This window comes from Bombus impatiens, unplaced genomic scaffold (assembly GCF_000188095.3).
Source record: "Bombus impatiens unplaced genomic scaffold, BIMP_2.2 scf_0487, whole genome shotgun sequence".
Taxonomy (NCBI): domain Eukaryota; kingdom Metazoa; phylum Arthropoda; class Insecta; order Hymenoptera; family Apidae; genus Bombus; species Bombus impatiens.
Genome location: NT_176906.1, coordinates 1,464,110 through 1,490,238, shown reverse-complemented (window position 1 = coordinate 1,490,238; position 26,129 = coordinate 1,464,110). Strand labels below are relative to the sequence as shown.

The 26,129-nt window shown below is 37.7% G+C and overlaps 1 protein-coding gene across 10 annotated transcripts in view; it reads right to left on the bottom strand.

Moving 5' to 3' along the window:
- Nucleotides 1–26,129, bottom strand: part of LOC100744098 (serine-rich adhesin for platelets) — a 136,431-nt gene that overhangs the window by 87,019 nt on the left and 23,283 nt on the right. For 2 of the 10 annotated variants that reach the window (XM_033321750.1, XM_033321758.1), the window contains exons 1-4: nucleotides 25,495–26,008; nucleotides 6,788–6,962; nucleotides 5,472–5,745; nucleotides 2,749–3,038 (exon numbers count right to left, since the gene is read on the bottom strand). In XM_033321750.1, the coding sequence (XP_033177641.1) occupies nucleotides 2,749–3,038; nucleotides 5,472–5,745; nucleotides 6,788–6,962; nucleotides 25,495–25,576 (821 nt within the window). In that variant the 5' untranslated portion in view covers nucleotides 25,577–26,008. Of the gene's footprint in view, nucleotides 1–2,748; nucleotides 3,039–5,471; nucleotides 5,746–6,787; nucleotides 6,963–20,789; nucleotides 21,881–25,410; nucleotides 26,009–26,129 lie in introns of those variants that run through there. The other 8 variants (XM_033321752.1, XM_033321751.1, XM_024368908.2 and 5 more) reach the window with 8 other exon arrangements.

Below are 26,129 nucleotides of genomic sequence, written 5' to 3'. Positions count from 1 at the left end.
CTTGCTTCGAAATGTCTACAAAGGCGGGATTCTTTCCTACCACCACCGATACCGATAGCACCACGATACCGTCGCGAAATGTATATGGCGAAAGTTGGTAACGTACGAGCCGCGGTAAAACGGATTCGTCGGCGTTTCGCGTCCCAACGAGAATAATCCTACTGGTCGCGTTTCACGAGACACGAAAACGCTTCCAGTTTAACTGTGATTAAATGTACAAGGGTTTCTTTCTGTTTTCTTTACGTGTTGCGTGCCGGTACGCGTATATCCTACTAACATAGCGATAAAACGTGATAAGAGAGTAAAAGTAACTCGATTTAAAATAGAGTAATGGAAATTCGCATTCCCAACCAGATTAACAAGAACACTTTCGCGTATACGAGAATATCAATTTCTAGCGTCGAACAATGTTTCGATGTTACGCGAACAATCGGTGCCACGCTTTAAACGTTTCGTAAAACGCGAGTGGACAGAATGCAAATTTCGTTGCGCCCAAGTATACATATGTAGGTCGTTGGAATAAAATTTTCTCTGGCCGGCAAGTTAATTTCAGGATGTCAATGTGACGGTGTCCGGTCACACTACGATAATTCACAAATGTTCCTACCGTTTATCATTAATGAATCTCGGTAAATGTAGTCAACAGTGCGAGGAAAGACGACAACGACGGCAGGAATAATCCTCCGCCGTAATGATTCATGAAAGAAGAAGCAGCTAGAGAAATGGAATCGTCGGCAAGCTTCGAGTCGCAACATAAATGGTTAAAGCGCAAGAATAAATGACATTCTAATCTTCCAAATGACTCGATTCATTTTTTAGATTGAATGACGTAGAATTGGTGGCGTACGAATTTATTAGCGAAATTATAAAATATATAATTCAACGTAAAACGTTTCGATGATAACTGATATCCATCGATTTTTCCGTAAATATAATCGTTATAGTTAATATACTGCGCGATTTTTAATCCTAAAACAGGTTACCGTATTTTCGTTAACAGCTATGCGACTATTTGTAGCAAGATGCAAATAGACGAATTTATATTACATGGCCTAAGTATGACGTTATTTCTGAATGACCTTATCAGAAGATATATGTGAATGTCCTGGATTAATTATATTTACCTCATAACTGACATCATCTGCAGGGTCTTTCCCTGGCTTTCACACTTGGATTAGGATTACTCTCGCGTGATAAATGAATATACCAAATATAACTGTGTCGTCGAGGATCGATGCAGCGTCATCTCGCGATCACATTAACATTCACATCGATTGACGAGATATTGATAAAACTTTCACACATCTCATGAATTAAACTCCACTGGTACTAAAATTACAGCACAGATTTAATATTTTAAGATGACGATTACTATCCTCGGAAGGAAACGAAATCGTAAAACGGGGAGTGATGTTTAACGCGAGAAAACTTCAAGAAACAAACGCACGTTTCAAGAAAGTAAGCAAGCTTGCTTTCCCGCGATCCCATTAAACTCCGTAAAAATGATCCGAGACAACTAATTAACCGTATAGGGCTTTGGAAAGAGCTCTAGGATCGCTCTCTCTGTCATTCAACCCGTTGAATTTTGTATTCCCGTGTGTAAACAAGTTGAACTCCGCAGGGTAGTTCCGAGGTTGCCTCGTTTCATTGAGCTTCATGAAACTTACATCGCGCGTAACCACCGAGTCAAAGACTACAAGAAGTAAACAGAAGAAAGAGAGAGAAAGAGTGAGAGAGAAACAGAGAAAGAGAGAGAGAGAAACAGAGAAAGAGAGAGAGAGAGAGAGAGAGAGAGAGAGAGAGCGGATAAACGTAAACTCCAACCATGATCGAATTCATTTTCTTTTTATCAAATCGACGTATCGACGATGCTTGTCGCCTCGGTATTAATCTCGTGACGAAACGACCTCTCTCACATTATTCACCAAAATTAATGTCGTTAATTATATTATCCCCTTCTGCTACTATTCGCTTAGTCCGACGTGTCCTTTTTTGGCCTGGCCATGTCACACCGACGAATAAAGCACTCGACGAACGGGACAATGAACTCCCTGGCCCACGTAAAAAATTAACACGTTCTGCGTCGTATAGTTCTTTCAGTGATCCACGACATTACTGAAGAAATTATTATCGTGCCTGTCATGATATTCATCAGACTCGATTATCAATCGAGATTATCAGGAATTCTCTTGAACTTACATTTTTCGGATATTCTTTCATTGAACGTAGCGTGACGTATTAATCTAGAGATTAACTGATTCACCTTCCTTATAAAAAGATAAGAACCCTCTAATAATAAACGAGAGCGATTATTTGTCCGATAATTTGTAACAAGCACTATTTCGAATGAAACTATCAACACGTATAGAGTTGACAAGAATCAACAACAATCACGAGCAACATTACCTGTGCAATCACGTACTACGATACATATATCAACACGCAATGTTGAAAAAGTGAAAGTGAAGTGCAAAATAATTGGAAATCGTGAATCGCGAATAACCATCGTTAAAATCGAGTTATATTCCTCTCTCATCTGCCCATCCCTTCCATGAACGAAAAAAGAAGAAATAGGAAAGACTGATGGAAATATTCTTTTTACATCGAAGGAGTACCGCACACATGAAATATGTAAATGAGGAGAACAGAGGTAACGAGAGATAGAGGGAGGCAAAAGAAAAAGAATAAAATGAAGCGAAGAATATATGAATGGAGAGAAAAGAAGCACAGAGAGAACACACGCGTTACCTGTCGCCGCGGGAGCCAGTGGCTGTGTTTGAGATGTCGGTAGAATTCGCGGCTGAACTGACTCTACGAGGCGGCAAGGCTGGAGCAGGGGCCTGACTCGAGGACGAGGTCGAAACGGGCCCTATGACGCCTACGTTGCCCCCACGTACTCCGTCCTCGACCGAATGTTGCCTGGAGGATTGCGAGCTCTGCAACAGCCAACGACGTCCAGCGCTCCTCGTCACCACCGTGGCTCCGCTTGACCCTGTTGCTTGATGGGACACCGTCCCTCCGCTGTCCAGTGATGTGCTCTGCGATCAGAAATTCAAATCAGCGAGGTTCGTTCGATCGTTGTCGCGGTACAAACTCGGGAGGGGGTTACTTTCAATTTTCCAGTAGTTTCGTAGATACGGCAATGGAATATTATAAGAAAGTGTAGTTACGGAGATAAGAATTAAGCGTTGACTTGAGTATCTCAGGCGAAGAAGAGATGGAATATTCCATCGCAAAGTTTCAATCGTAGAGTTTTGGGAATGTTCTTTGGCATTTTATGAGATGCTTGGTAAGACTAGGTTGATATTTGGAAGATTGAAAGATTAATATAATACATGATTTGGATTGTGGACCTTGGATACTTCCTATTCCTATGATTCGTATTCTGATGAGTTTAAAGATGAGTTTAAAGTTAAAATAAATGGGTAAAATAAATAGCAATTGTCAAATGCTATTAAACGCTACTTAAGAGTAAGCAGCGTTCAATAGTATTTTCTATTTCAGTATTTCATATTTTACGGACGTAGGACACATTTAGCACAAGACACTGTAAACGATGTTCCCTTAATGCGGCCACTTGGATGCGGTTAGAATAAATAGGAACGTATTTGACTTCTTTTCTTTAGCTTTTGCAATTATTCCTTCGATGGGGAAGCTAATCGATTCAGTATAGGCCGTCGCTCGGAGGTTTCTCATTGGTCTCGTCTATTCACTGTCTCCTTTTTATCTCTTTTTTTCAATTCGTTTTGTCCGTATCTTTCGATGAACGACAAGCTATAGTATCCCCGATCGATAGAGAATTCACATTTTTCGACAGGGGAATTGGGGATTCGATAATCGCTTCGAGGAAATCGCCATAGAATTTCTTAAGATTTCGTGGAATATCGAGAGGAGAAGGTTTATCGTCCATCTTTATGCAGCTTCGTTAATTGCATTCGTGCCTTCCTGTCGCATTATTCAAATTCCATCTACCGAACATGACTAGTTTCGTGACTGGTGCTTTTTAACAAGAAGAACGTTAATTTTTTATCAGAATAAGACTACACATAATTCTTCTCCTTTTACAACTAATTTATTTATTTCATATGATATACTTGATATACGTTTTGTAGCTTCACAGTAGCTCTTTATCTAATTTCATAATTATCATGTTTTTATCTACTTAAAAAGAACAAAGGTTAAACGTTATTACTCCGCTTTATTACAAAGAACATTTTTCCCATTTTACTACCTCTGTTATTTCTAAATGTTACAACTTAACCTTTTGTTTCCAGTGACATCTACGAATCTTGATGAATAGAAGGATCATGAAACCATTTTAGAGAATTTACCACAAAAAGAGGCTTCTGAGTAAATAGAAGGGTTATAAAATAATTTTATAAGCTTCACTATAAAATAAAATTCGTGTCAGTACGATTTCTTTTACTCGGCTGAGTTTCTAATATTAAAAGGAAAAATGATGAATATCTTTGGACGCGGTCAACATGTCGGCTTGAAAGTCATACGCATGTTTGTCGAGATTGCATAAAGGAATTCTGGAAGTCGTAGTGACGAGCGGCGGCGCGTCGCTACACGAGATGAACTGTAGTTTATAAACTCACGGTTACGCACAACATAGGTTGCCGCTGTTTCTACTTCCAAATACGGACGAGGTGCGAGAGACTGGCTACGCAACTCCTTCGATGAAAGTATTTTTATTTTCGTTGTGTGTTACGCCGAAGAAACCCGTCTTCACTTGGCGATCCACCGAGAATCAAGAGGGGACGAAGCGAACCGGTGAACCTATCGCTTGGAAACGCTGTGTCGATTAGATTCTCGCCAATTAATCGTGGCTTATCCTTTCCCTATTTCATCGCCACCGATCGGAATTGGTGCCGTTGATAAGAAATACGAGGAAATCGATGTCACCGCGATGTATTTTATTACGCGCACGCGTTGGATTTCTTTCGGCAATTTCGGTTGTTTACCTAACCTGGAAAATTGAAACGACCGCGCGTCTCGAAACAGGATAGAAATCGTCTGAAATATCTAGGCCGAGTCAATAATTTAACCGCTGTGAATGAATTTATCGTATTCCTACGACGAAACGTTGCCTTGTCTGAGTCTCTGTATTTTTGGAATTCGATGCATTTAATCGGTTCCAACTAAAAAGCTCAACAAACTTCCTAATAAACGTGAATTATGATTAACCTATTTGAAAGCGGTAACGCACTGGCTGTGTCGTGAGAAGGAAACCGTGTTGCTATTATCAAACAACATTGGAAATACAATTGGAGAAGTAAGTTGGCGCAGAGGAAGTATGCAACAAATAAATAGAGTATACGTGGAGCAGAGAATGTCGTGAAAAATTAAAAAGTAATATTGGTTTCGAGAGAACATCGAAATGTCGGTTCTCGCGTATGTATTGTGTTATAGTTACAGCTTTCAAATGGATTAAATTTTTATGAAGAACAGAATTATCGAATACTTACGTTTAAGTGATTTTTCCTGGATGTGACGGAAGAATCCTGCGAGGAGCCCCTCGAGTAATGCCTGGAGAACACTTCCGCGAGTCTGGACCTTCCCGAATTAGTTGCGTTCGACTTGGATTTGTTCGGCGGGGATTCATCGCCGGTTTTAGCTAGATTCGGGTTGCTGCTCTTACGCTCCGGGAAAACTAAATGCTCGATGTTTGGCGTGTATCCAGGATCGCTTCTAACGATATCCTGAAGAGTAACGCGGCCACCAGTGCTCGGTCCGCCATTGCTGAAACAGTCCGAAAAACCGTTTCCCCTTTCCGCCAATTCTCGCGTCGCGATATCATCATATTCGTGTACATCTTGTTTATTTGCAAGTTAAAAGATCAGGTACTCGTTCGGCCCGATAAGAATGTGAATCGTAGAATGTTAATATTTATAGAGGCTGCGAAGCTTGCTATTCTCCCGCAGGAAAAATCTTGTCTCAGGGGTGTTGAGATTCTTTTCGCGTGAAAGGAATTTTGTCAAGGGACGTGGAGAAAGGGTGGGCACGAACGTGAAAGAGTAGAAACAACGTGGAGGGAACAAAGGAAAGGGAGAAACAAAAAAGGGGTAGAAGGCGGATCAGTGAAATGCACGATGAATGCAATGTCGTGCACGTCGACACGCGTAATGTCGGCTTAAAAAGGTTAATTATGCAAGCCCACTGAAAGCCGCGGATAGTTTACTTTTCTCTGATATTTTTGTTTGAGATTTCTACTTTTGCTCATCATAATACGTCAAAAACGATTAAAAAGGAACAGAAAAAAGGGGGAGGAGTAGAAAGAGTAGGAAGGAAACGGTCGGATGGTAATAAAAATGTCGGCAGCAGACCGGCCTGGGATCTATTGCGAATATATGAACGAGACGAGGAAAAATATTCGATACCTAGAAAATGTTTCTTTCTACGGTCGGTACTGCTATACATTCTTTTATCCTCTAATGTGTTCGGCTCAAAAAGAAGATCAGGAAATATCAAAGACAAAAATGTAATGGTCTGATATAAAAAAGATAATTTTCGATTTCTAACCAGATGTCACAGCTATGTGTCGACTTTTAAAATAAATTCTTCGATCATCTGTACTTCTATATTTTAATCTTCGATTAGGGTCAAATTAACTTTGTCACCGTCGTTGCACGATTCAGTCTTCGCTAGCAGTTAGCTAAGCATAAAAAATTGGTACATTCACAGTTTGATCTTTGGCTTTTACGTACAGGTGGACGCAACGTTAATACATTGGACGTGCGTGCAGTATACACCTACTATCATAACTACAGTTTTGCGAGCTGACCTGGGTCCAAAACCGTGTGACTGTCTTTGGCCTCGTCTTTTCCCGCTGCCACGGCCAGGCTTGATGTTTGTCACCTCCGCTAATTGCAGCAAGCGATTGCGATGCTGCCGCAACAGCGGGTCCTCCCTACGATTCATTTTAGCCGGTGCAAGTGGAATCCTGTTGTTCCAGCATCCTGCAATCAGTACAAAGAAGGTTCCTATAATATTCCACTCGAAAAAATCTGACGCTTGAAAATGCATCCTGCTAATAGTATACAGTATAGAATTCTCGCATGATTGTCGCAACAGTTTATGGGAAGCACTAAAATTCACTGAATCGTCGAATAGAGAGGGCGTAGCAAGAACCAAAGGGCTGAAATAATGCATTAATCTGCTTTGATATCCTTTATCCGATAGAGGATAAATTCCGTTGTCAAATGTCTCTATTTTTCTATCTCTCGTGACATCGAAATACAGTTAATCTCGAATTTACGTAACTTTTTCTTTAAGATTCATATGCCACGCTAATTCTGTAACTGAGAGCCAAAGTTCTTCGTAAATCCTTTTTTGCGTTATTTTTCAAACCAGCAAAAAACCCAAAAATGTTTACACGCTTCTTGTATACAAATGTATGAAATTCGTACAATACGTTCAGGAAGAATACTGCAATTACTTGCATATGCGAAGAACGTAGATCGTTTCTTTATTGTCATAAAAAATTAAATACATTATTAAAATGAACATTACGTATGCTTGTATACGTTGCATCAATGTGTTGAAATATTAGCTCTTCCATTTTTTACTTTCCGATGAAGCAACTGACTACAGTTGTAAAAGTTCTGTATTAATTTGATTTAGGTCAAAGCATACGGAATAATCAAGTGACTACAATAGCGAGTTGGTATTAAGCGCAGAAAATAATTTTCAATAAAGAACGATTACTAAAACATTGTCTTTCTATAATGTTTACCCTGCAAAGACACTGGATCGCAATTATTGGTCTGTAAATTCTTCTCTCGGGGCTCGTGTCGGATCAGGAAAAGAATTTACTACTGACACTGCGCCCGCCATACTTTTATACCTCTTTGAAGCAGAACTAGTGAAAAAAGTCTTGGCAAATAGGACCGAAAATGTGCTTTTTTCTTTCTCTGCTACACTACTAAAAACTTGCGGCATCGTTTCATCGCTGTATCGTCTCTTTAAACGTCCCTTTTTGTCCTTTCAATTGAAACCGTTTTACATTGAATACAAAGAGCCATGAATCTTTTATTTTTATTTGTAAGCTTCCCTGAACATTCTATTCCACAAAACCATCGGTTAATTAATTTATTTGCGTGTGCACTTAAATTAAAAATTACTGCCAGTTTTTTTAAACGACAAATTTCTACAAAACGCTATAACTGATTTTTATTACTGGCGTCAATTAATTAAAAAGAAAGGAATTTAAAAATCCATGTACTTTTTCTTCTTAATTAAAGAACATTTAATATTGCTTTTTAATATTAAAAAACTATCTCCTATATAGTTTAAAGTAATAATTAGTCTCATTATAAGGTGAGATATCGATGGAACTTTTCGGCACACAATTTGTAGTCTATTATGAAAGTAGTATGTCGATGAAAAACGCAATATAAATGTGAAACTAGTTTTTTATGAAAATTCAATTAACGGAAATTCACGTGAAGTATGTGAAAATAGTATTCCCTATAACTATGGTGTATATGAATTACGAAACCATTATTACACATCCATCAAGAGTATAATTAAACTTTAACGTGTACGCTATTTTATTCAACATCGATGCATCTGTATGTGTATTATTTTACAATTCTTACCAGTATCGTCAAATTTAAAGCGAACAATTTATTTAAAGGGACAATCAAAGTGCAATTCAAATTCAGACTTTTAACTAAAATACTAAATTTCAAAATATTTATAATGCACAAAAATTGAATGTGCAACTTTTTATAATCTCTTAGATACCGCAGTGTTAGTTTATTCCTTCGTCATATATAGTGTCAATGGTGTACGTCAAAAATTCGATAAAGCAGAATTTATACACAGATAAATATTACGAAATATTTTCTATCCTGTCGAGCAATATTTCATAGGGATCAATATTTCCTCCTTTTTATCAAATATTTACCAAATATATATTTATATATTTTACATCAAAGGCAAATTATTCGTGAAATAATATAAAAGAAAATCCGACTTGTTTATTTAGAAACGAATACATATCCGCATGCAAGGTAAAGATTTCGAGAGTGTGAATAAAGCACAAGAATGAAAGATTCAGGGATTCAAAGCTTCAGAAAGATTTCGATAATTCTACTTTCAAAAAAATCATCCCTCCCTTCCACTTTTGAATTTTTTTCGCGAAATACTTGCGTACTTGTTTTAGTTTCAATACTGACATTGGCATATTATAGTAATATTATATTATGTAACCTAAATAGAACAAGCACGAATTATAGAGTTTGATAGTCAAATTAATCACTTTCTGCGCGCTTTATGTTTTGCATTCTAATGTATATTGTTGATGAAGGAGGACGTCTTTGATAGCGAAATTGCTTACTTCATATAAATTTCGAGGATAATAGCTGAATTAAAATGCATCAGGACACAATATTGTTCCCTATATTACATATTAATTGAGTTTTGGATTTTTTTCTATGAAAATTACTTTTTCGACATTTTCATACCCTGACCTTTCATGCGCACAAACTGCGCAAAAATATTTCTACCAATGAATTGTTAAAAATAACAACCGAGTAATCAAGCTCTGCAAATAATTTTTATAGAAAATATGTTCGTTCATACAATGAAAGGATCGAAACAAACAGCATTTCACGAGCAATTAAATCGATAAACACAAATTGTGTAGTGATTATCGTGGTAAAAACGAGATTTCTGTGTTTCTCAGTTAGATTCCCAAAACGTGTTCGTGTTCGGTTAAGCCACTCCATAAATTGCAAATTCTGATTGGAATTTACGAGTGGTATGCACCAGTCTTTCAGAACGAAAACTACACGATCCAAACAGGAACTCCAAGTCCTCTGATCAAGATTTATGGTTATGGTAAAAAAAGAAAGGGAATAGTAGCAAAGTCTGCAATAGTTGTTATTATTGTGGCTTGCTATACTATTGCCACTTTGTAAATCCAAATTCACACAGACGAAAAGGTGAAAATATGTTTGAAAATTATTTATTCCACTATTAAAGGAATTTGATAGAGTTTTAAGTGTGAAAACAATATTATACTCAAATATTTTACAATCAAAATTATATTATTTTAAGATAAAAGAAATAGGAATATTTTGTAGACGAGCGTAAATACATCGATACATTGAGGAGCGATAAGCGAATCATTCAATTAGATGTTGAACTTTTGAAAGTACGAAGTATGTATTTGGAATGAAATATGCAAATGTAGAATTGAATGATGCTGTCGAGTCTGAAATACCATTAAAATTGCGTTAATCGGAAATGGAACTCATTTTATTTACAGACAAGTCTATCTAATGACGGTGCGGTTTCATGGTCATCATGCTGCCATATTCACAAAGCAGAAACGCTAACCTGCTCTTCTACAAATATTAATAGAAATCAAGTTAAATTGAGATAGACATAACTATTATGTGGCAAAGGCCACATTTTCGATACTAATGAATATACAATATATACTGTTTCTAACATTTAAACATTTATGTCATTTATATTCATACCTAAATGAAATCCCTACGTCATTCATAGCTTTTATCGTCCATGTAAAATTGTTTTAAAATGTTTAACGAATGTAAAAGTGTCTGGAGACTCGAGATGTGTAATCTCTTCCTGGCCGAAGAGCCTATAAATACCATTCCATTCGACTCAGCTGTAAAGCAAAGTACAGTACTACAGGGGCTGTAATTGTGTAGTAAATAGAAAGGCTCGCGAAAACTCATAAGGTTGAAAAGAAGCAACGTTTTATTGTCGACAAAGTTAAATTACGACCGATGTTATAACATTTTTGTCATAGAGGTTACAACTGTTTCGCACTGCTGCTAAATTTTGCAATTTTGTCTCTACGTATTGTTCATATAGCTACTGCGAATCAATGTGTTGCATCTATATTGAACAAATTCATAGCTCTCTTTCCCGTCCTTTTTCGAACAGTTAACTGCGATATTGGTGTTACTAACAATCAAATGGCAATTTATATGCACCTGTTATTTCCAAGGCACGTGCAGATAATAGAGCAAATGAAAATTCGAAACTGTATGCAGTTTTTTTACTTTTGTTAGGTAGAATATAGGATGGGTGATTTTATTTTCAATTATCCAACAGTCTACATCTAAGAAAAAAAGAAAAAAATGGTATAACGTGCAATATAAGTAAAAAGTATTCATCAATTAATAAGCAAGTAAATTCAGTCGTTGAGTTAGGAGTTTTCATCGGAACAAAATCGAATTTTATTTGGAAAGGTAGCAGTCGCCAGGACTTAAGTACACTTTACAAGCAAACATGCACACACATGCGCATGACAAATATTTTAAGAGTACGTACATACTCGTGTTGTGCTAAATGCAAGCCTCGATGGTGCTAAAGGACGCATAGAAAATTTGTAAATACGTGAGAATTTTAAAGAGAACTTTTTCGCGCTAGAAAATTCACGGGAACAACTTGTTAGTCCTGATTAAAATCTATAGAACGTTTAATCGCTCTCCTTTGCGCCCGCCGTGTCGGTGGTTATTATTCCAACGAGCAGTTCGCTCGCGTTGGATATTTCCCTCTGGATGATCCGCAAAGAATATCGTCTCAGCGAGTACGAAGTGGCACTCTTCAAGACTTTCAGATGGCACGACACGATACAAGCAGACGCGTATCCGCGTGTATTCGCAGTTTGCATACGTGAGGACGAACCATGGTCGCGTATAAATGTGAGCAATATTCCACGTGAATACACAATGTTGGCATTATCCGCTGGCACTCGTGTTCGTAGTCAGATAAATACAACGGGGACGGCGTTAAGTCAACATCGCGTGGTTACCTGGACTCCGAAGAAAGGAAAATGCTAGTGAAGACGAGGGATTGTCCGCTCCAAAGCTCTTAAAGCTCCGGACGTCATCGAATTACGCCGGATTTTCGAGGGTCACGATATTGTACCCGAGTCTTCGGAGCTCCATGCAAATTTTCTCTACACCCTCTGTATCATTTTATCGTTGAATATCGTTCAACGAATTCGCATCGAGGGTAGCGAATACTCCTTTATGGTAAATTACGTAATTACGAGTTGGATAACAGGCTGTACACGATCAAACAATGAATGCCATTTGTGTTATGTAACGATGATATAATAAAGATATCATATAGAATATAGTGTTTGTTAGTTTATACAGACTGTTATCTACCAGACTGGTATTTAAATGTCGTCGCCGAGTTTAAACAATTTGTTAAATCTAAATTTGTAATCTATCGTAACGACCTATCGGTAGAAATGGTTGCACACGACAAATGTATGATAGTGTATAGATAATATTAATGATCGATCTTGGTAATCCTTCTTCTAACGTCTGAGAGATTAATTAATCACGTAACCCGACAAATCCTCTATGCGAGATCATGCTGATAGCCGCTCAAAGTTGGCTGAAATTCCGTTGTGTAATTTCCCGGATGATTTCCCTATGGAATGCACAGTAAACCATAAAACTTTGTATCGGCCATAATATTGGACGGTTTATAGTCGAACGAATGGTATCGACCTGGCATTTTTCAATCAAGTCCTTCCGAACAATCGTATATTGGTTATTTCGATCATAGTCTTCGACTATTATAACTTGCTCATTGTCTACCACACGAAATTGTACGTTTGGCGTATATGAGCACGAGATTTAAAGTACAAGGACCATCGGGAGAGTAAAATTATCAAAATTAAATACCAAATCTCGCGCAGTTTCATTTATTTTATTACACAAAATATTGTGACAATGTCTTTGATGTGGAATCCTACTGATGTTACATTATGTCACATGTACGTAGATGACATAGGTCTTTCTACGATGCGCCGAGTATCAGCGTTGAGGATAGGATGCATACATAATTCGCATTTTCGATGCTTGAAGGAGTGAGGCAGAGAAGGAAGAGGAAGAAGCGGAAGCACTTCGACAACCACGGAAAAGCCGCAGGAGTAGATTTTCAATTATCCTAGAAAAGATGCATACCAGAGTATTCGAGCCAAGAGGTTAGATATAAAATCAAGTTTAGAGCGTTTGCAAATTCCACATACTTTTCTTTCTTCTGTAAGAAAAATCGCGAAGAACCTACGGCGATAATCTAAAATAATGACGATTCTTGACGAATAGGTCGAAGCATTTCTGTTAAAGGAGATAAAATACATTTTATCGCATCGCACTGTGAAACGTCGTTCGTTCGATTTCGTCTTTCTTCCTAGCAGTCATATCCGAAGAAGCATTGTGTCTCGTTCGTTCGTAGACTAGAAAATCACTGTATTAAATTACGTTGTCAAGGTAACGCCAATAAATGTGATAGTTCTTTTGTTGCGTAGTTTCGTGTAAATGAAAAATCTTGGCGATATAATCACGTGCGAAAATGAATTCCAATTACGTATGTGTGTAGTATATCCAATAGTGTAATAGATTTCATGCCTGTGCTGTCAAGACGTCAAGATTACGATATTTTTTTTTTTTTTATTACATAATATAAAACTATGCAGACATTGCTTTGTCTGGATGATACGCATGACGATAAATTTAGGAAAATGGATTGACACTCTGATATGTTTAAGGCAACCTATCGAATATAATTTAAGGAAGAGTATATCGTATCATGTATGGATTAGCACGTTTCGCGGGATAGGTTTCTCGGTGACAGCAGCGAACCGCGTTGTTAGCATCCCAATGTATCGCTCGATGCGAGAACCATTTGCAAGCGAGTACGAGCTGTCGAGATACAAACGAACAAGCTTAAAATGGACGGCTCGTATGTACGCAGTTGTTTTAGCTGGTGATATCTACCGTGAACTTTGTGCACGTCGATTTAGTTTCCCTGGTGCTTCGACGACACCTGCGGGAAACTGATACCCCAAGCGGAGACTTTATAGGAAACTTATGCGGACTTATAAGAAGATATACGGTTAAGAGCTAGTTACTAACTGGATACCTTGCCTGAAGCTAGTTATTAACTATTGCGGAATTACTCTAGTAGATATATATTATGCGGTTAGAGGAAGATTTGATCTAAATGTGTTTCGTTTATTTCATTAAGTAATTAATTGTTAAACATAGAATAATGAAATGGTATATTTAAGTGATGTCCAATAATAATGTTAGAAATTTATAAAATCGGTTAATTGTTAAAAATATTGACAAGGAATGAGAAATTTATTAAAATTTGCAGTGCAAAAGAACGACTTATCATGAAGCATTATGAAACGAATATTATATGGTCCCAAGACAGAAATTTGATTTTAGCGTGTTTTCTTTATTTTATTGGAAAATTAACAAACAGTATGTAGTAATGAAATTGCACATTTTAGCCAGGTTAATATATCCAATAGCGTTGTCACGAATTTATCAGATCTCACTTTGTCGTTAAAAAGTTTCGATAAGGAACGAAAATTTCATCATGAATTGCGTCATTTCAATACAATATGGAACAATTTATTGTTTCAATTTAAATGCTACGCCGAGGAAAAATTTATTTCCCTTTCTGGCGTCGACACAGTTTTTAAATGTCTGATAATGGGCGGCAGATATTAAACTGACTTATACGGTATACAGGCACAGAGGAGGAATATTTCGAATAGAGAGAGACGCTTTTAAATTTTGCAATAACTCTCGTTCCGCATGACTTCAAATGAGATGCAACAGAAGTTTGTAATGTCATCGAATCGTTGATAGAACTTGTGAGAGGAACCGAAACCGCCATATCGCTGACTAAACGTATGCCAGCCGAGTACTGTAAATGTGTTCCGAAACTTTCAACATTGGTACATCTCTGTTGCAGTCGAACGACTCGTTACATTCGTGCCATTGCGTTTCTCAGATAGTATGTCCACTTGCAAAATCTTCCATGGTACTATCCCGTGTTCGTATATTGATAAAATTGGAATCAATGAAAGGATCTAGGGAAGAAAATAGGAAAAATTTTAAACTTTCAGATGTTCTACCAAGAAATAACAGAAAGGTTATAAGATTCGTAAACTTCTGTTGGGATGAGAAACAATCTGTATCCTTGCCATAGCGATAGATTAAAGAAGAAGAGAAAAGAGATGGAAACGATTGAAACGATTGAAGCGAAACGCCAGCGGAAGGCGTGGTATTTCATGTGGGATACGAAACAATGTAGTCAAAACTCAACCAACCGCTATTAAGTTTCCAAATTAGATAGCGCAAGGGGGGACGTAAATGAAATTCCGTACGATAGCAAATGATGTCATCAAAACGAAAGATTAAATTGAATCGTACAGATACGTAGACATTATCGATATCTAATGTTTCTTATGTTTTCGTTCGTAACCAGCAACAGGGCTTTTTATCCCTGAACATCGTGTCGTGCAATATCCGATATGAGAGCCCATCGGCACTATCGGGATATCGTAAATCAATTTTCTTCGTCGCGTCGTACATTTCTTCTCTGCACCCCCTCTCCTATCGCGATGCTGTCATAAGTTTAGCTTCGTTAAACTGGGAATTGGCAGGTCGTTTGATGCTTCATAAATGAAATTAAAGATAAAAACAAAATTACCACGTACCTACCACGCTGCTACTCTCCCTCTTGAAGAATATATTTAGAGAAAACCATGCATTATGGGATCTAACGGAACGTTATATTTTTGCAAGTCATTCACAAGCTTCCGAAGGTATAAAACGGTATAAAATTAGAATGAATTTTATGAAGAGATTTTAATCAAACTTGTGGGAATTGTATTAATCAAACTGAACATTAAGACTAAATTTTGTCTGAAAAATTTATTTGTTAAGTGGTTTATTGCGACAAAGCGTTCAAAGCTTAACATTTAAAACAAAAGTAAAATCTAACTGACTGGAATAACGGTCAAATTCTTTTGAGAATTAATAAGCGAATCCTCTTTAGTATTCCACAAACGTGTGCCGCTAGGAGCGAGTTTTGCTTACCACTGCATACGATTATTTCATACTAAGTATAGGTGTTATATTCAGCATGCAACGTAAAGCTCTAGGCGAAGATAATGAGTACCGAAATTATTGCAAGTAATCGCGGAAGAAAATTGTTTCTGTCGTAATACGTACACGTCGTGCATGTAATTATATGAACGTCGAAGCTCGCGAGGCATTCAAAATGAGAAAAGCTCAGAGATGCCGAGAATGCAAGCGTTTATAGACAGCTCTTAACAGCTCTAAAAATATATGAACGTATATAAGCAACTACAGTATTGCATCTTAGTCTTATATTTTTATAAAAAATAATATTTTCACGTTAAAAGAGAAAGACGAATATTAATAGCGAAATTTATAAAAGTTTGTGTGATCGTGTGATATCTAGATTCCATCGATCTGGTGAAATCATAATGGACGGTTCTTTCATCGGTATCCAACGCAATTTTTATTATAAGTACCGCGTGACCTCATTACTAGTCAGAAATTTAATGGGAACACGAAATAAATGTAAAATTACGGAATTAATGATGCGATTCTATTTAAATGCATTATGGGGACAAAGAGCACAAGTTTTTACGCAATTATAGGAAATGTGCTTTAATGTTTCCAAAGAATCGGCCGTTTCCATAAAGCTCGAGAATACAAAAAGTAATAAACACAAAACGGCGATATTAAACGAATGCAAATAGCACGTTTCACGCCGGTTTCACACGGAAAAACTGCATCGAAGAAGAAAGGACAAAGGCGAACATTCAATTCATTCAACGAGTGAAAGTGGGAAGGGAAGTTTCATAATTCTATGTTCTACAATACACCTTCACGGAACGACACGTAGTAGTATGACGATCCTATGTTGCGAGCTTTGTCTACAAGTTTGCACTGTTCGCGGTAACTTGAGACTCGCGGCGGCGAAGATTACCCAGTATAATTGAAATTGGTTATGTCTGGACTTATAAGGAATACTTGCTAAAGGTGATATTCTCCTAGTCAAACGTTTATGCGCATAATCGTCGAGTACCTAAGTGAAACGACGTTAACGTTTAACATTCACTGCATTACCGATAGAATTACTTTGATTTATATCACTTTTAGTATAATTCCATTCAAATGCGCCGATTATATTATTTAACGATCAAGGAAGATATTAAATGCAAAATTAACTATCATAAATCTATAAATACGAGTGACGAAAGAATTTCATAGAACTCGTTAATGTCTCAATGTCACACAGCCAGACGAATGTAATAAATACACGGAACGATATAATAATATTGTAATACGGCCATTTAACGATAAATATATCGATGGTTCGTATAATGCTTTAATATAATCGTTGGAAATTGTAATGGTTCAAAAAAATTGTTGACAGGTAATCCGAATATAAATAAAATATTGTTGATCCTAATGGCTGATATGTCTTAATGTTCTCGGTCTTTATCCCTCTCCTTTGATGAGAAGCATTCTGAAATCGGAAAGAAATAATTTGCGGTAGCGCAGCGGTTGAATCGTAAAATCGAAAAAGCAGAATCTCTCTTAGAATGAACGAATTATACATCTTCGCGATTCGCAAAGGCAAAGAATAAGAAAGATCACTACGGCACACAATTCAAAAGGAATACGACACTCCTCAAGTTTTAATGTTCTTTCCTACTTTTTCCTTTTTTTTTTTTTTTTAGAAAGATTATATTTCAGTACGAAGTATGCAATATTTATAAGCGACCAAAATCATTATCAGTGTTGAAAGGAGTAAGTACTTCATTCATTCTGCGGCGTATATTGTAAACGTACACCACAATAACGGCGTCTCTAGAATTTTTCAAAGGAAAAAGGTAGGGGATAGTAACCCGCGGAATTGAAAGAGAAGCTTAAAAACCGGCTTTCTACTCACCCAGGAAGCATCGTCCAACGACGATAATTTTGTTTTCCCAACGTCGTTGACATCCTCCCATTCATTTTCGTGGAAAGTGGAAGGAATTGACGTGTAAAACGGAAAACTATGGTGCGCTCTAGTCTACACGCTTGAATGCAACTTTGAATATGAGTTGGAAACAATTGGTTCCTTTAATGAGATTGCTCATAGATGTGTACGTGTACACACGTGAGTCGGATACGTTTGTGTGCACGATTCTTGCCCGCGCTACGCCAGTCGAACGAAACGTTATTAACCTGATTGGCGGCACAAAAATATTTCTAGCTCTCGGTTGATAGTCTGGTCATTGTACCCGAAGCTAATTAATTAAAAGTACAATAAAATCTCTCTAAAATACACCCTGTTAAACATTCGATAATTATGGATACGTTATATCGAAATTAAATTAACGATCATAAATCCATTTATGCGTGAAAACTTCTACTTTGCTTCGGGCTGTTGTATAAATTTATGTAAAACACAAATTATATCGTGAATGAACGACTATTACGAGTAGACGATGCAGGTACTACAACATAATCTCTTCGTTGACGGTTTTGGATTAAATTGGTAAAAGCTTCCCTTGTTTAATACAGCACGTCCTAAACATAACAAGATAGCGCTGAAGTTGTTATAAGTAACATAGTTGCCTTTCGTAATGTTTTAATGCGATTCTTAATTAGGCTTGTTTCGTGACTTTTCTTCGTGATAGATACGAGAAACTAACCCATGACTTTTGAAACTGACACATACCTTAAATGTATATCATGTTCGAATAGAGAAGACTGAAAGTGTAAAACGTACTTCAAAGGCTAAAATTATGAAACGGAGAATTTTATACATATATCGAGTTTTACGTCATTAACTTTGAATTTAATTATAGTGTAACAAAGCGTCACCCGGAAAAGTTTCATAAAATTCGTGTATCAAACGTTAAAATTCTTTTACGGCATTGGATATGACTATTTAAATTACATATCGTTATTTTTAATTAGACGAATGAAAATATTACTAAGAAAAGTTTTATACACGGGCGAACTAGATGTATTTAATGACGCATAGAAATAATGGGACACAGCGTAGCCTTGCAAAATGCGGCTTATAATTTTCTACAGAAAACCTAGAACGACTAACTTCACAAATATTTACATGATAATAGTTGCTATTCATGTATCAACTTCCTTCGAAAGTTAGTTTAGCGCAGACTTTCCATAAAATTCAACATTATTGCACGGCGCTTTATTGATTTTAATTAACATACACTGCACTGACATTCAAATACTATGTCCAAATACGAATAATCCTTCCATTATTTGGATCAGATGTTCGAGATGCATAATAATAATCGTGTGTAATAACTACTATGCAAAATTATCTAGTAGTATCTGCATCTTCTCTCAATTATCGCGATACGACTGTAGATCAAATCGATTCACGTTATCTGCAAACAGCTTTTCCTATCGTAGATCGTTTATAATGGAAGCTCGTGTTCGTATGCATCACTTAGCGTTGTGAAAAAAGTATTAAAGACTCAAGGAATTTAACGTGCATACATCGCACGAGGAATAACTGGTAAATTTAGGTATTTTAACTCTTACCCTGGGTTTGATCGTGTAAATTATTTAACACTGTATCGCGAACACGATTGTCCAACGATGGAAACGTGTTTACCAAACGAAGGATGAGCAAGTAAAGCCACAGGGATAAGTATTTGTTTCCCCGGTGCGCGATGTTTGTCCTAATACTTCGCGTTGCTTGATAAAAACACGTTTTCACGGCGCAACACGCAAATTCGATCGTGATAAATACAGAATAACAGAGGAAAACACAGTTTGCCGGACGTAAACAATTTCGGAAAATAAATCGTTTGTTGTGTTGCTTTTGTTCTCGTCCTACGTTTTATTGCCAACTAAATTGTTGTTGCCTTTATAATTACCATCGCTGGCTATAGAGTCATTAAGTTTATTAGCTGGTAGCATTGTCCAACAGCCTGGTAAAGCACCTCGTGTACGTTGCGAAAATAAGGGCAGGATTGTAGCAAACAACGCGCGGTAAATTCTTCGGAATAAGATTTCTAAATCCGACATTCCACAGATCAAACAGAACGAGTACAAGTAGCAAAACAAAGTAGCAAAATAATAAATAATTATTAATCTTGTTTTCTTTATCAAAGGCGATCGATGATATATTACTCGTTCCAATTGCAGCATTACTTACGATGCAGATCGTATGTAAAATATTCATTGATAAAAACGTAGAAACTACAATGCGCTTTTTCAGTATGAAAGTGAGGTAAGGAAGTAAGTTGTATTCATTCATACCGCGAATGAGTAACATTTTTTACAATCTTCCATTTAGTATCCCGGTCTAAAACGAAAAGGTGGAAAGGGGAATAAATCCGTCGGTTAATAGATAACCGGGTCGTTGCCCCCGAGAGGTCGACAAGGCTTTTGGCAAAGAACGAGGAAAGAAGAAACGAAGGTGGGGGATTCGTCTTTCCGAGGTGCCTATGTCTAGCAGAGAAGCTGTGCAACGTGTGCAACGTGTTATAAAAAAAAGTAGAACGAGGTCAAGGCGGTCCGCCTTTCCTTTTTTTGACTGGAAGGAAATTGCTTTTAGCTAGAACAACTTTATCATTGTTGTTGTTATTGTTGTTGAAGAATTACGAGCGCCAAATTTTATAATTTATCGCAATTTCGAGTTCTGCACGAATAGGAACAAGTTATCCTATATTATTTGATGTATGGTCATCGCTGTTATCGTTTTCGTTGATAGAAAAAGAACCGCGTCGCAATGTAATTTCAACTTGTAATTACAATTTGTAATTTCTAATTGTAATTCTACACTTGTGTATAACGTGTAATATGAATTGCAACTTTTATCATTATATCGTAAAAGGAGACAACTTTTTTTGAAAAAAATAAAAGTTTAAAGGTTTAACACTCGTTCGTGAATGTTTCTGAACGACTTACCTCACACGTTTCACGTTCTTTCCGCATTCGCCAATTCCGTGTTTGAACATTGTCCATTTCTCCGAAATCTTGGAGTATTGTCGGGGACTCTGAATTTTACACAATTCCATTAAGACCGAAGATAACGCGTCTTAAATGTAACAACGCGACGAGTATTTCGCACCATCCATTCTTCACAATTTTCGTTGATCAAGAATGGGTATGGCAAAATTTCATTGAAAATTTTTCCTCTTTTCACGATGCACATTTCGAACACAGTCTTTCATTTAATTTGCATACAAATATTTATATATGTATATTCTTGTGAAAGCGACGGGTGTTTATTTTGAAAAACGCGATTCACTCACGCGCAAAGAATCGACGTCTCTTTAAATTCGTCATCGAAGTATTGGTTATCGAACAACGTGTGCAACTGATATACAAGAAGTTGAAAGGACGAATGCCTCTTTTCGTCGTCCTCGAAAATATCTCGCTCCTCTTCTGGATCCTCTTTATCAACGGTAAAACGTCCATTGTAAATGATTATTGCTACGATGGTTAACGAGAATCGATCTCGACCTTTATTGTTGGCGTGAGAAGTTAAGCGCTTGAAACTCGAGGCTCGAAGACTCTTGATCACGAAATTCCATTTACATACGCACAGCGTACGAGCACAGAAAAATGACCAACGCCTCGTTGCCAAAAAACACGCTTCAGCAACGAGATTTTTCTATTAAACTCGAACATACATCGTCATCCGAATTTTCATTGTTGCTCTCTTTTAACGTCACACAGAAATCGCGGATTAGTCCGACACAATCTTTTTCCGCTTTGAATGCGCGCCCTAAAAAGTGCAAAATGAAAAGCTGCTCTTTATTGCTCTGTGGGGGACTCTCACTCGTTGTCACGAGATCACGAACGCTTGTGCTACACGAATTTAACTCTTTTCTTGTTTTCCGAATTCTTTTTATATTTCATTGTTCATGTTCCTTTTGGTAATACCCTCGCTGAACATCCTTGTCAACTTATGAAATATGTTCGACCGCTAATCCATCTTAACATTGAAAAGTATGCAATTTTCTGCGTCGTCCCGTCGACAACAATCACCCTACCTTCAAGTAACAGGACAAATAAGGCGGAAGTTATAAATTCCTTAAAAAAAGAAAAGAACTGCGATTTCTTTCTCATAGTCAAAAGATCCGCTGAAACGAAATAAAATGTTTCGAAGAAGCAATATATACATATTACGTATACAGAAAGAGAGAAAATATATAATCTTCCACATTCAGAAAGTGCTGCGAGATTTTCAAAGCTCGGTCATTAAACAAGTTGTTCCAATCTAACGTTTTTGCAGGGTATAGCAGAAAAGACGAGAGTGAATACGCGAGCCCGTTTAAAAAAAGACAGTGAATTTTCCGTCAAGGCTTTTCCACTTCGTCAAGCACACATTTTTCTTCCGCGTCTTTCAGCCGCCCTTCGCGGCAAATCACTGGCTCGATTTATACATTTCCCTAACCCTGTGTAGCTTGCACTGAAAATTTGTATATCGATGACACGAAGGTATCAGCGGAGAAGCGCAAAATACGCGACAGACGAGGAGGAAATAATAAGATCTAAGCGAACACCTGATACGGGATGAAGCATAATTACGCTTCTTCCGAGGGACTCTTTTTCTTTTTTAATAAGAAAGATAGGGGGGAAAATAGGTGTATTTCTCGTAGAAATCGATATCATTCGCTTTATGCTTTTGTTCGCGACGCGAAGAATTTACGACAAAAGTTGTGTCTTATTGCTGCAACAAATATGAAACACCTCGCCATATGTTTTTGCGAAAATCATACCGGTCGAGACGGCGCCGCTGTTTTGTAATTTATCTCGATATCCGCCATACCGTTTTATCAAAATGACTAGTGCTTTCCGATAACAAGGTATCGACCCCAGGAAAACCAACGAAAAATTTCCCGTTCTTGACTGTCACGTTTTTCCAGCTCCAATTTTTCAATTCCACCATTATTTCGCATTAGAACACTTGGTTTCCTACTAAACTCTACGAAACTCGAGAGGATAACAGTCTTTCCTTCGAACCTTATATATTTATTTCTGTAACCAACAAGGACACAGATTACGAAGAATCTCAGTAAAAACACGGTGTCTTTTTTGTAGATCATAACAGAGCGTATTAAAAAGGGACGCTCGGAACAGAAATACGGAATTTTTATGGTGCTTTCAACGTCGTCCATCAGTTTAATATGTATCTTATAATGATGGAAAAGCGCACGTTAAAAGAAAACCGAAGAAAATGAAATTGAGTTTTCAACAAAAATGAAATCTCATCAATTTGCATAGTTAATCAACTTATCCGAGGAAGATACAGGAAATACGTAAGAGTTATCGATCAAAATAAACTTAAAACTTGATATTCTTCGACGGAGTAACTTACGTTGAACACCAAACTCGATGAAGTGGTTTTCTAAACATATAGTATACGCTGAGAGATGCAAAAGGCGAGTTTCCAGTTATAAATATACTTCAAATGTAAATTAGTTTACATATACGTTTTATTAAAATCATACCCTCTCTTCTTAATGATTTATACAACTAGCCTTATGTGACAGTTTACAACTACTATTCGTTCGGACAAGGAATAATATCCGGATTTGTGTCGTGACCAAAATGAAATTCATTTTATCGATTTATCGCGTCTCGATATTTTTTCTCCAAAATATGGGTCGCATAGACAAGACTATGTTTTGCATGGCGATCGCTATACCAGAAACTCTACACCACGATCCGACCACAAACTATTCGAAACATTCCAACCAATCACGAGGAAACAAAGAGAAAGATATATCGTAAATTCGAGACAGTTCATTCGCGTAACGTAACCGGAAGCGACAACCAATGATGAAAATATGCGAAGAATGAAAAAAATTTATCGTAACCACTTTCGTGGTGAAGATAATTTGCGAAATATGAGACGAAGAAAACACGATGGAGTATAGGAGGAAGAAAATTTCTGAAGAAAGTGAAAGTCAAAGCGTTACAGGACGATAAAATACAGAAGCAACGTCGTCTTCAAATTATTCAAATTGTGCATCCGACGTAATTAGATAAATTATTGAGGCATTAAATTAACAGTTAACGCTAAAATTACCTATTATAGAAATAAAATCGTCGCAGGGCGCCTTCGAAATATTTGAAATTCTGACGCTTCTCGTTGGGCAAGTAACCGATAACAAGTGAATTAAGATCTGCGTGCTAATTACCACTACTCTATCGAATCAATTTAGTGATCAAAGGGGTGTCTCGTTTGTATCGGCATACCAAATGTCGACCTTTCATAGCCGACTCAAAGGGAATAATTTGCTCAGATTGCTATAGGATTGTTGGAAAATCACCACGGTTGTCTGCGAATAAATTAGAAGTAAAAAAAATAAAATGTGCAAATGACAAGTAGATCGTTATATAAATCGTCAAGAACAGAGGACATGATTTTAATGAAACGTACACGGTTCGAAATAAGACTGAATGACAACGAAGTTTCGTGTTTGCTGCTAAATAGTTAAGTAAGAATGGAAAAATAATAATTGTGTAGAACTTACAACTCGTAATGTCTTTAACCATTCATTCTTACGTTAGGCGGTACACAGGGATACGCTGGAGTAGACTCGACGAGAGTAGAGGATTGCTCTTGAGGCAGAGAAGTGACACAGAGTAAAAGAATGATGGAAGAAGGGGAGAACATAAAAGAGAATTTTTTAGTGTTATGCATGTCGGAATGCATTGTTATAAGCCACTGCACTGATTAATACTACTCGTGCAGCCCGAGAAGTAAATCACTATAGAACGTACAATAGAATTTCCAATTAAATGTGAACTGAAAACGATCAATTTGACGATTACTTAAATAATGATATTCGGGACAAGAATAAAGTATACATTCGGGATAGTTAAATTGAAATGTCTCGGTAGTTTTTATTTATTTACACATAATGCGTGGTACTAAGAATTAGGCAAACAATGGTGTAAGAAGGAAACGTGATCTTATTTCAACGATAACGCATCACTGTGTACGCTTATACAGAGATTTAGCTCCAATGCGACAAATTGGGAACTATAAATAAAGCTGTATACGTATATCCATAGAAATTGAAGTACCGCAAAAACCGCATTCGGTCTAGTTGGAACGCTACTAATGACTTCAGTGTTGTATACTGCGTGACGTTGTTGAAAATATCGCGTAAAATTCTCGTTGTAAATGTCACGGTACGAATTAGAAGCTATATACGTAATTTTTCTAACGAGATCCGCATGATACGCGAACAAGACTGCGTATAATGCTTGTAGAATGCGAAACAACGGTAAAAAATAAAATTATTCGTTCAACATCTTCTAACTGAAATGCTTCGAAATAAAGTCTCAAGACGTGTTCATTATTCAAGCAGACGGAGCGAGGGAAAAAAAGTAAAACGCTTAAGCCAGCAACGAAGTCAGACCAGACTAGAAAGGAAGCAAGGTGCACGAGGTCATTGTCCTCAAAAAGGCGCGTAGCGGTAGCGTCATATTTCTACGAGAACCTCTGACACGGTGCGGAGATGGAGAATCCTGGTGAATAGCAAAACGTTCTCTCCAAGAACCATACCGATTTCCAACGTACAGTTATCACATACTGATCCATTAATACGTGTACGCAGATCGATAAATTTGGCTCCCGGGTGACATTTACCGTTCACTCGAACATTTATCATCCATGCTCGGATGTACACGAGAAGAGGATATGAAGGAACGGAGGCAACGTCCCTGAGCATTGAAACGCCGTGTCGGACCGGTGCGCTGTGTCACGCGTCACAACATTGCGTTTGTCGTCGGCTCACACGCGATCCGTACGCAGCAGGGAGACAGGCAACGATGACGAAAGAACTAAAGAAACGTCATACCGCGGTGGATCGCGTTACGTCGTGTCACGTCGCGTCACTAGCATTACATTTCTATCACACACCCACTACACGTCCGGTAAACGAGCACTATAGCCGATGTACGGCTTCTCTGTGTTCGTTTGCCTGCGGACTGGAGCGTGCCCCAAAGAAAAAAAGCAGTTCGAATCGCGGCACGTTCTTTCAGGGCCGTACGACTGTTCGAGGGTAAGAGGTGTCAGAAGGGGGTGCTCGACGGAAGGGGTAGAGAACGCGTGAGGTCCGCGTGTGTCTTTTGGGCTGCCGGTCCCAACGTTGACTGCACCATCGGTCTCTATCGCGCTACTCGCAACCACCACCACTACCACTACCTCCACCACCACCACTACTACCACTACCGCCGCCACCACAGCTACCGTCGCCGCCGTCGACGACGACGCCGTCGGTT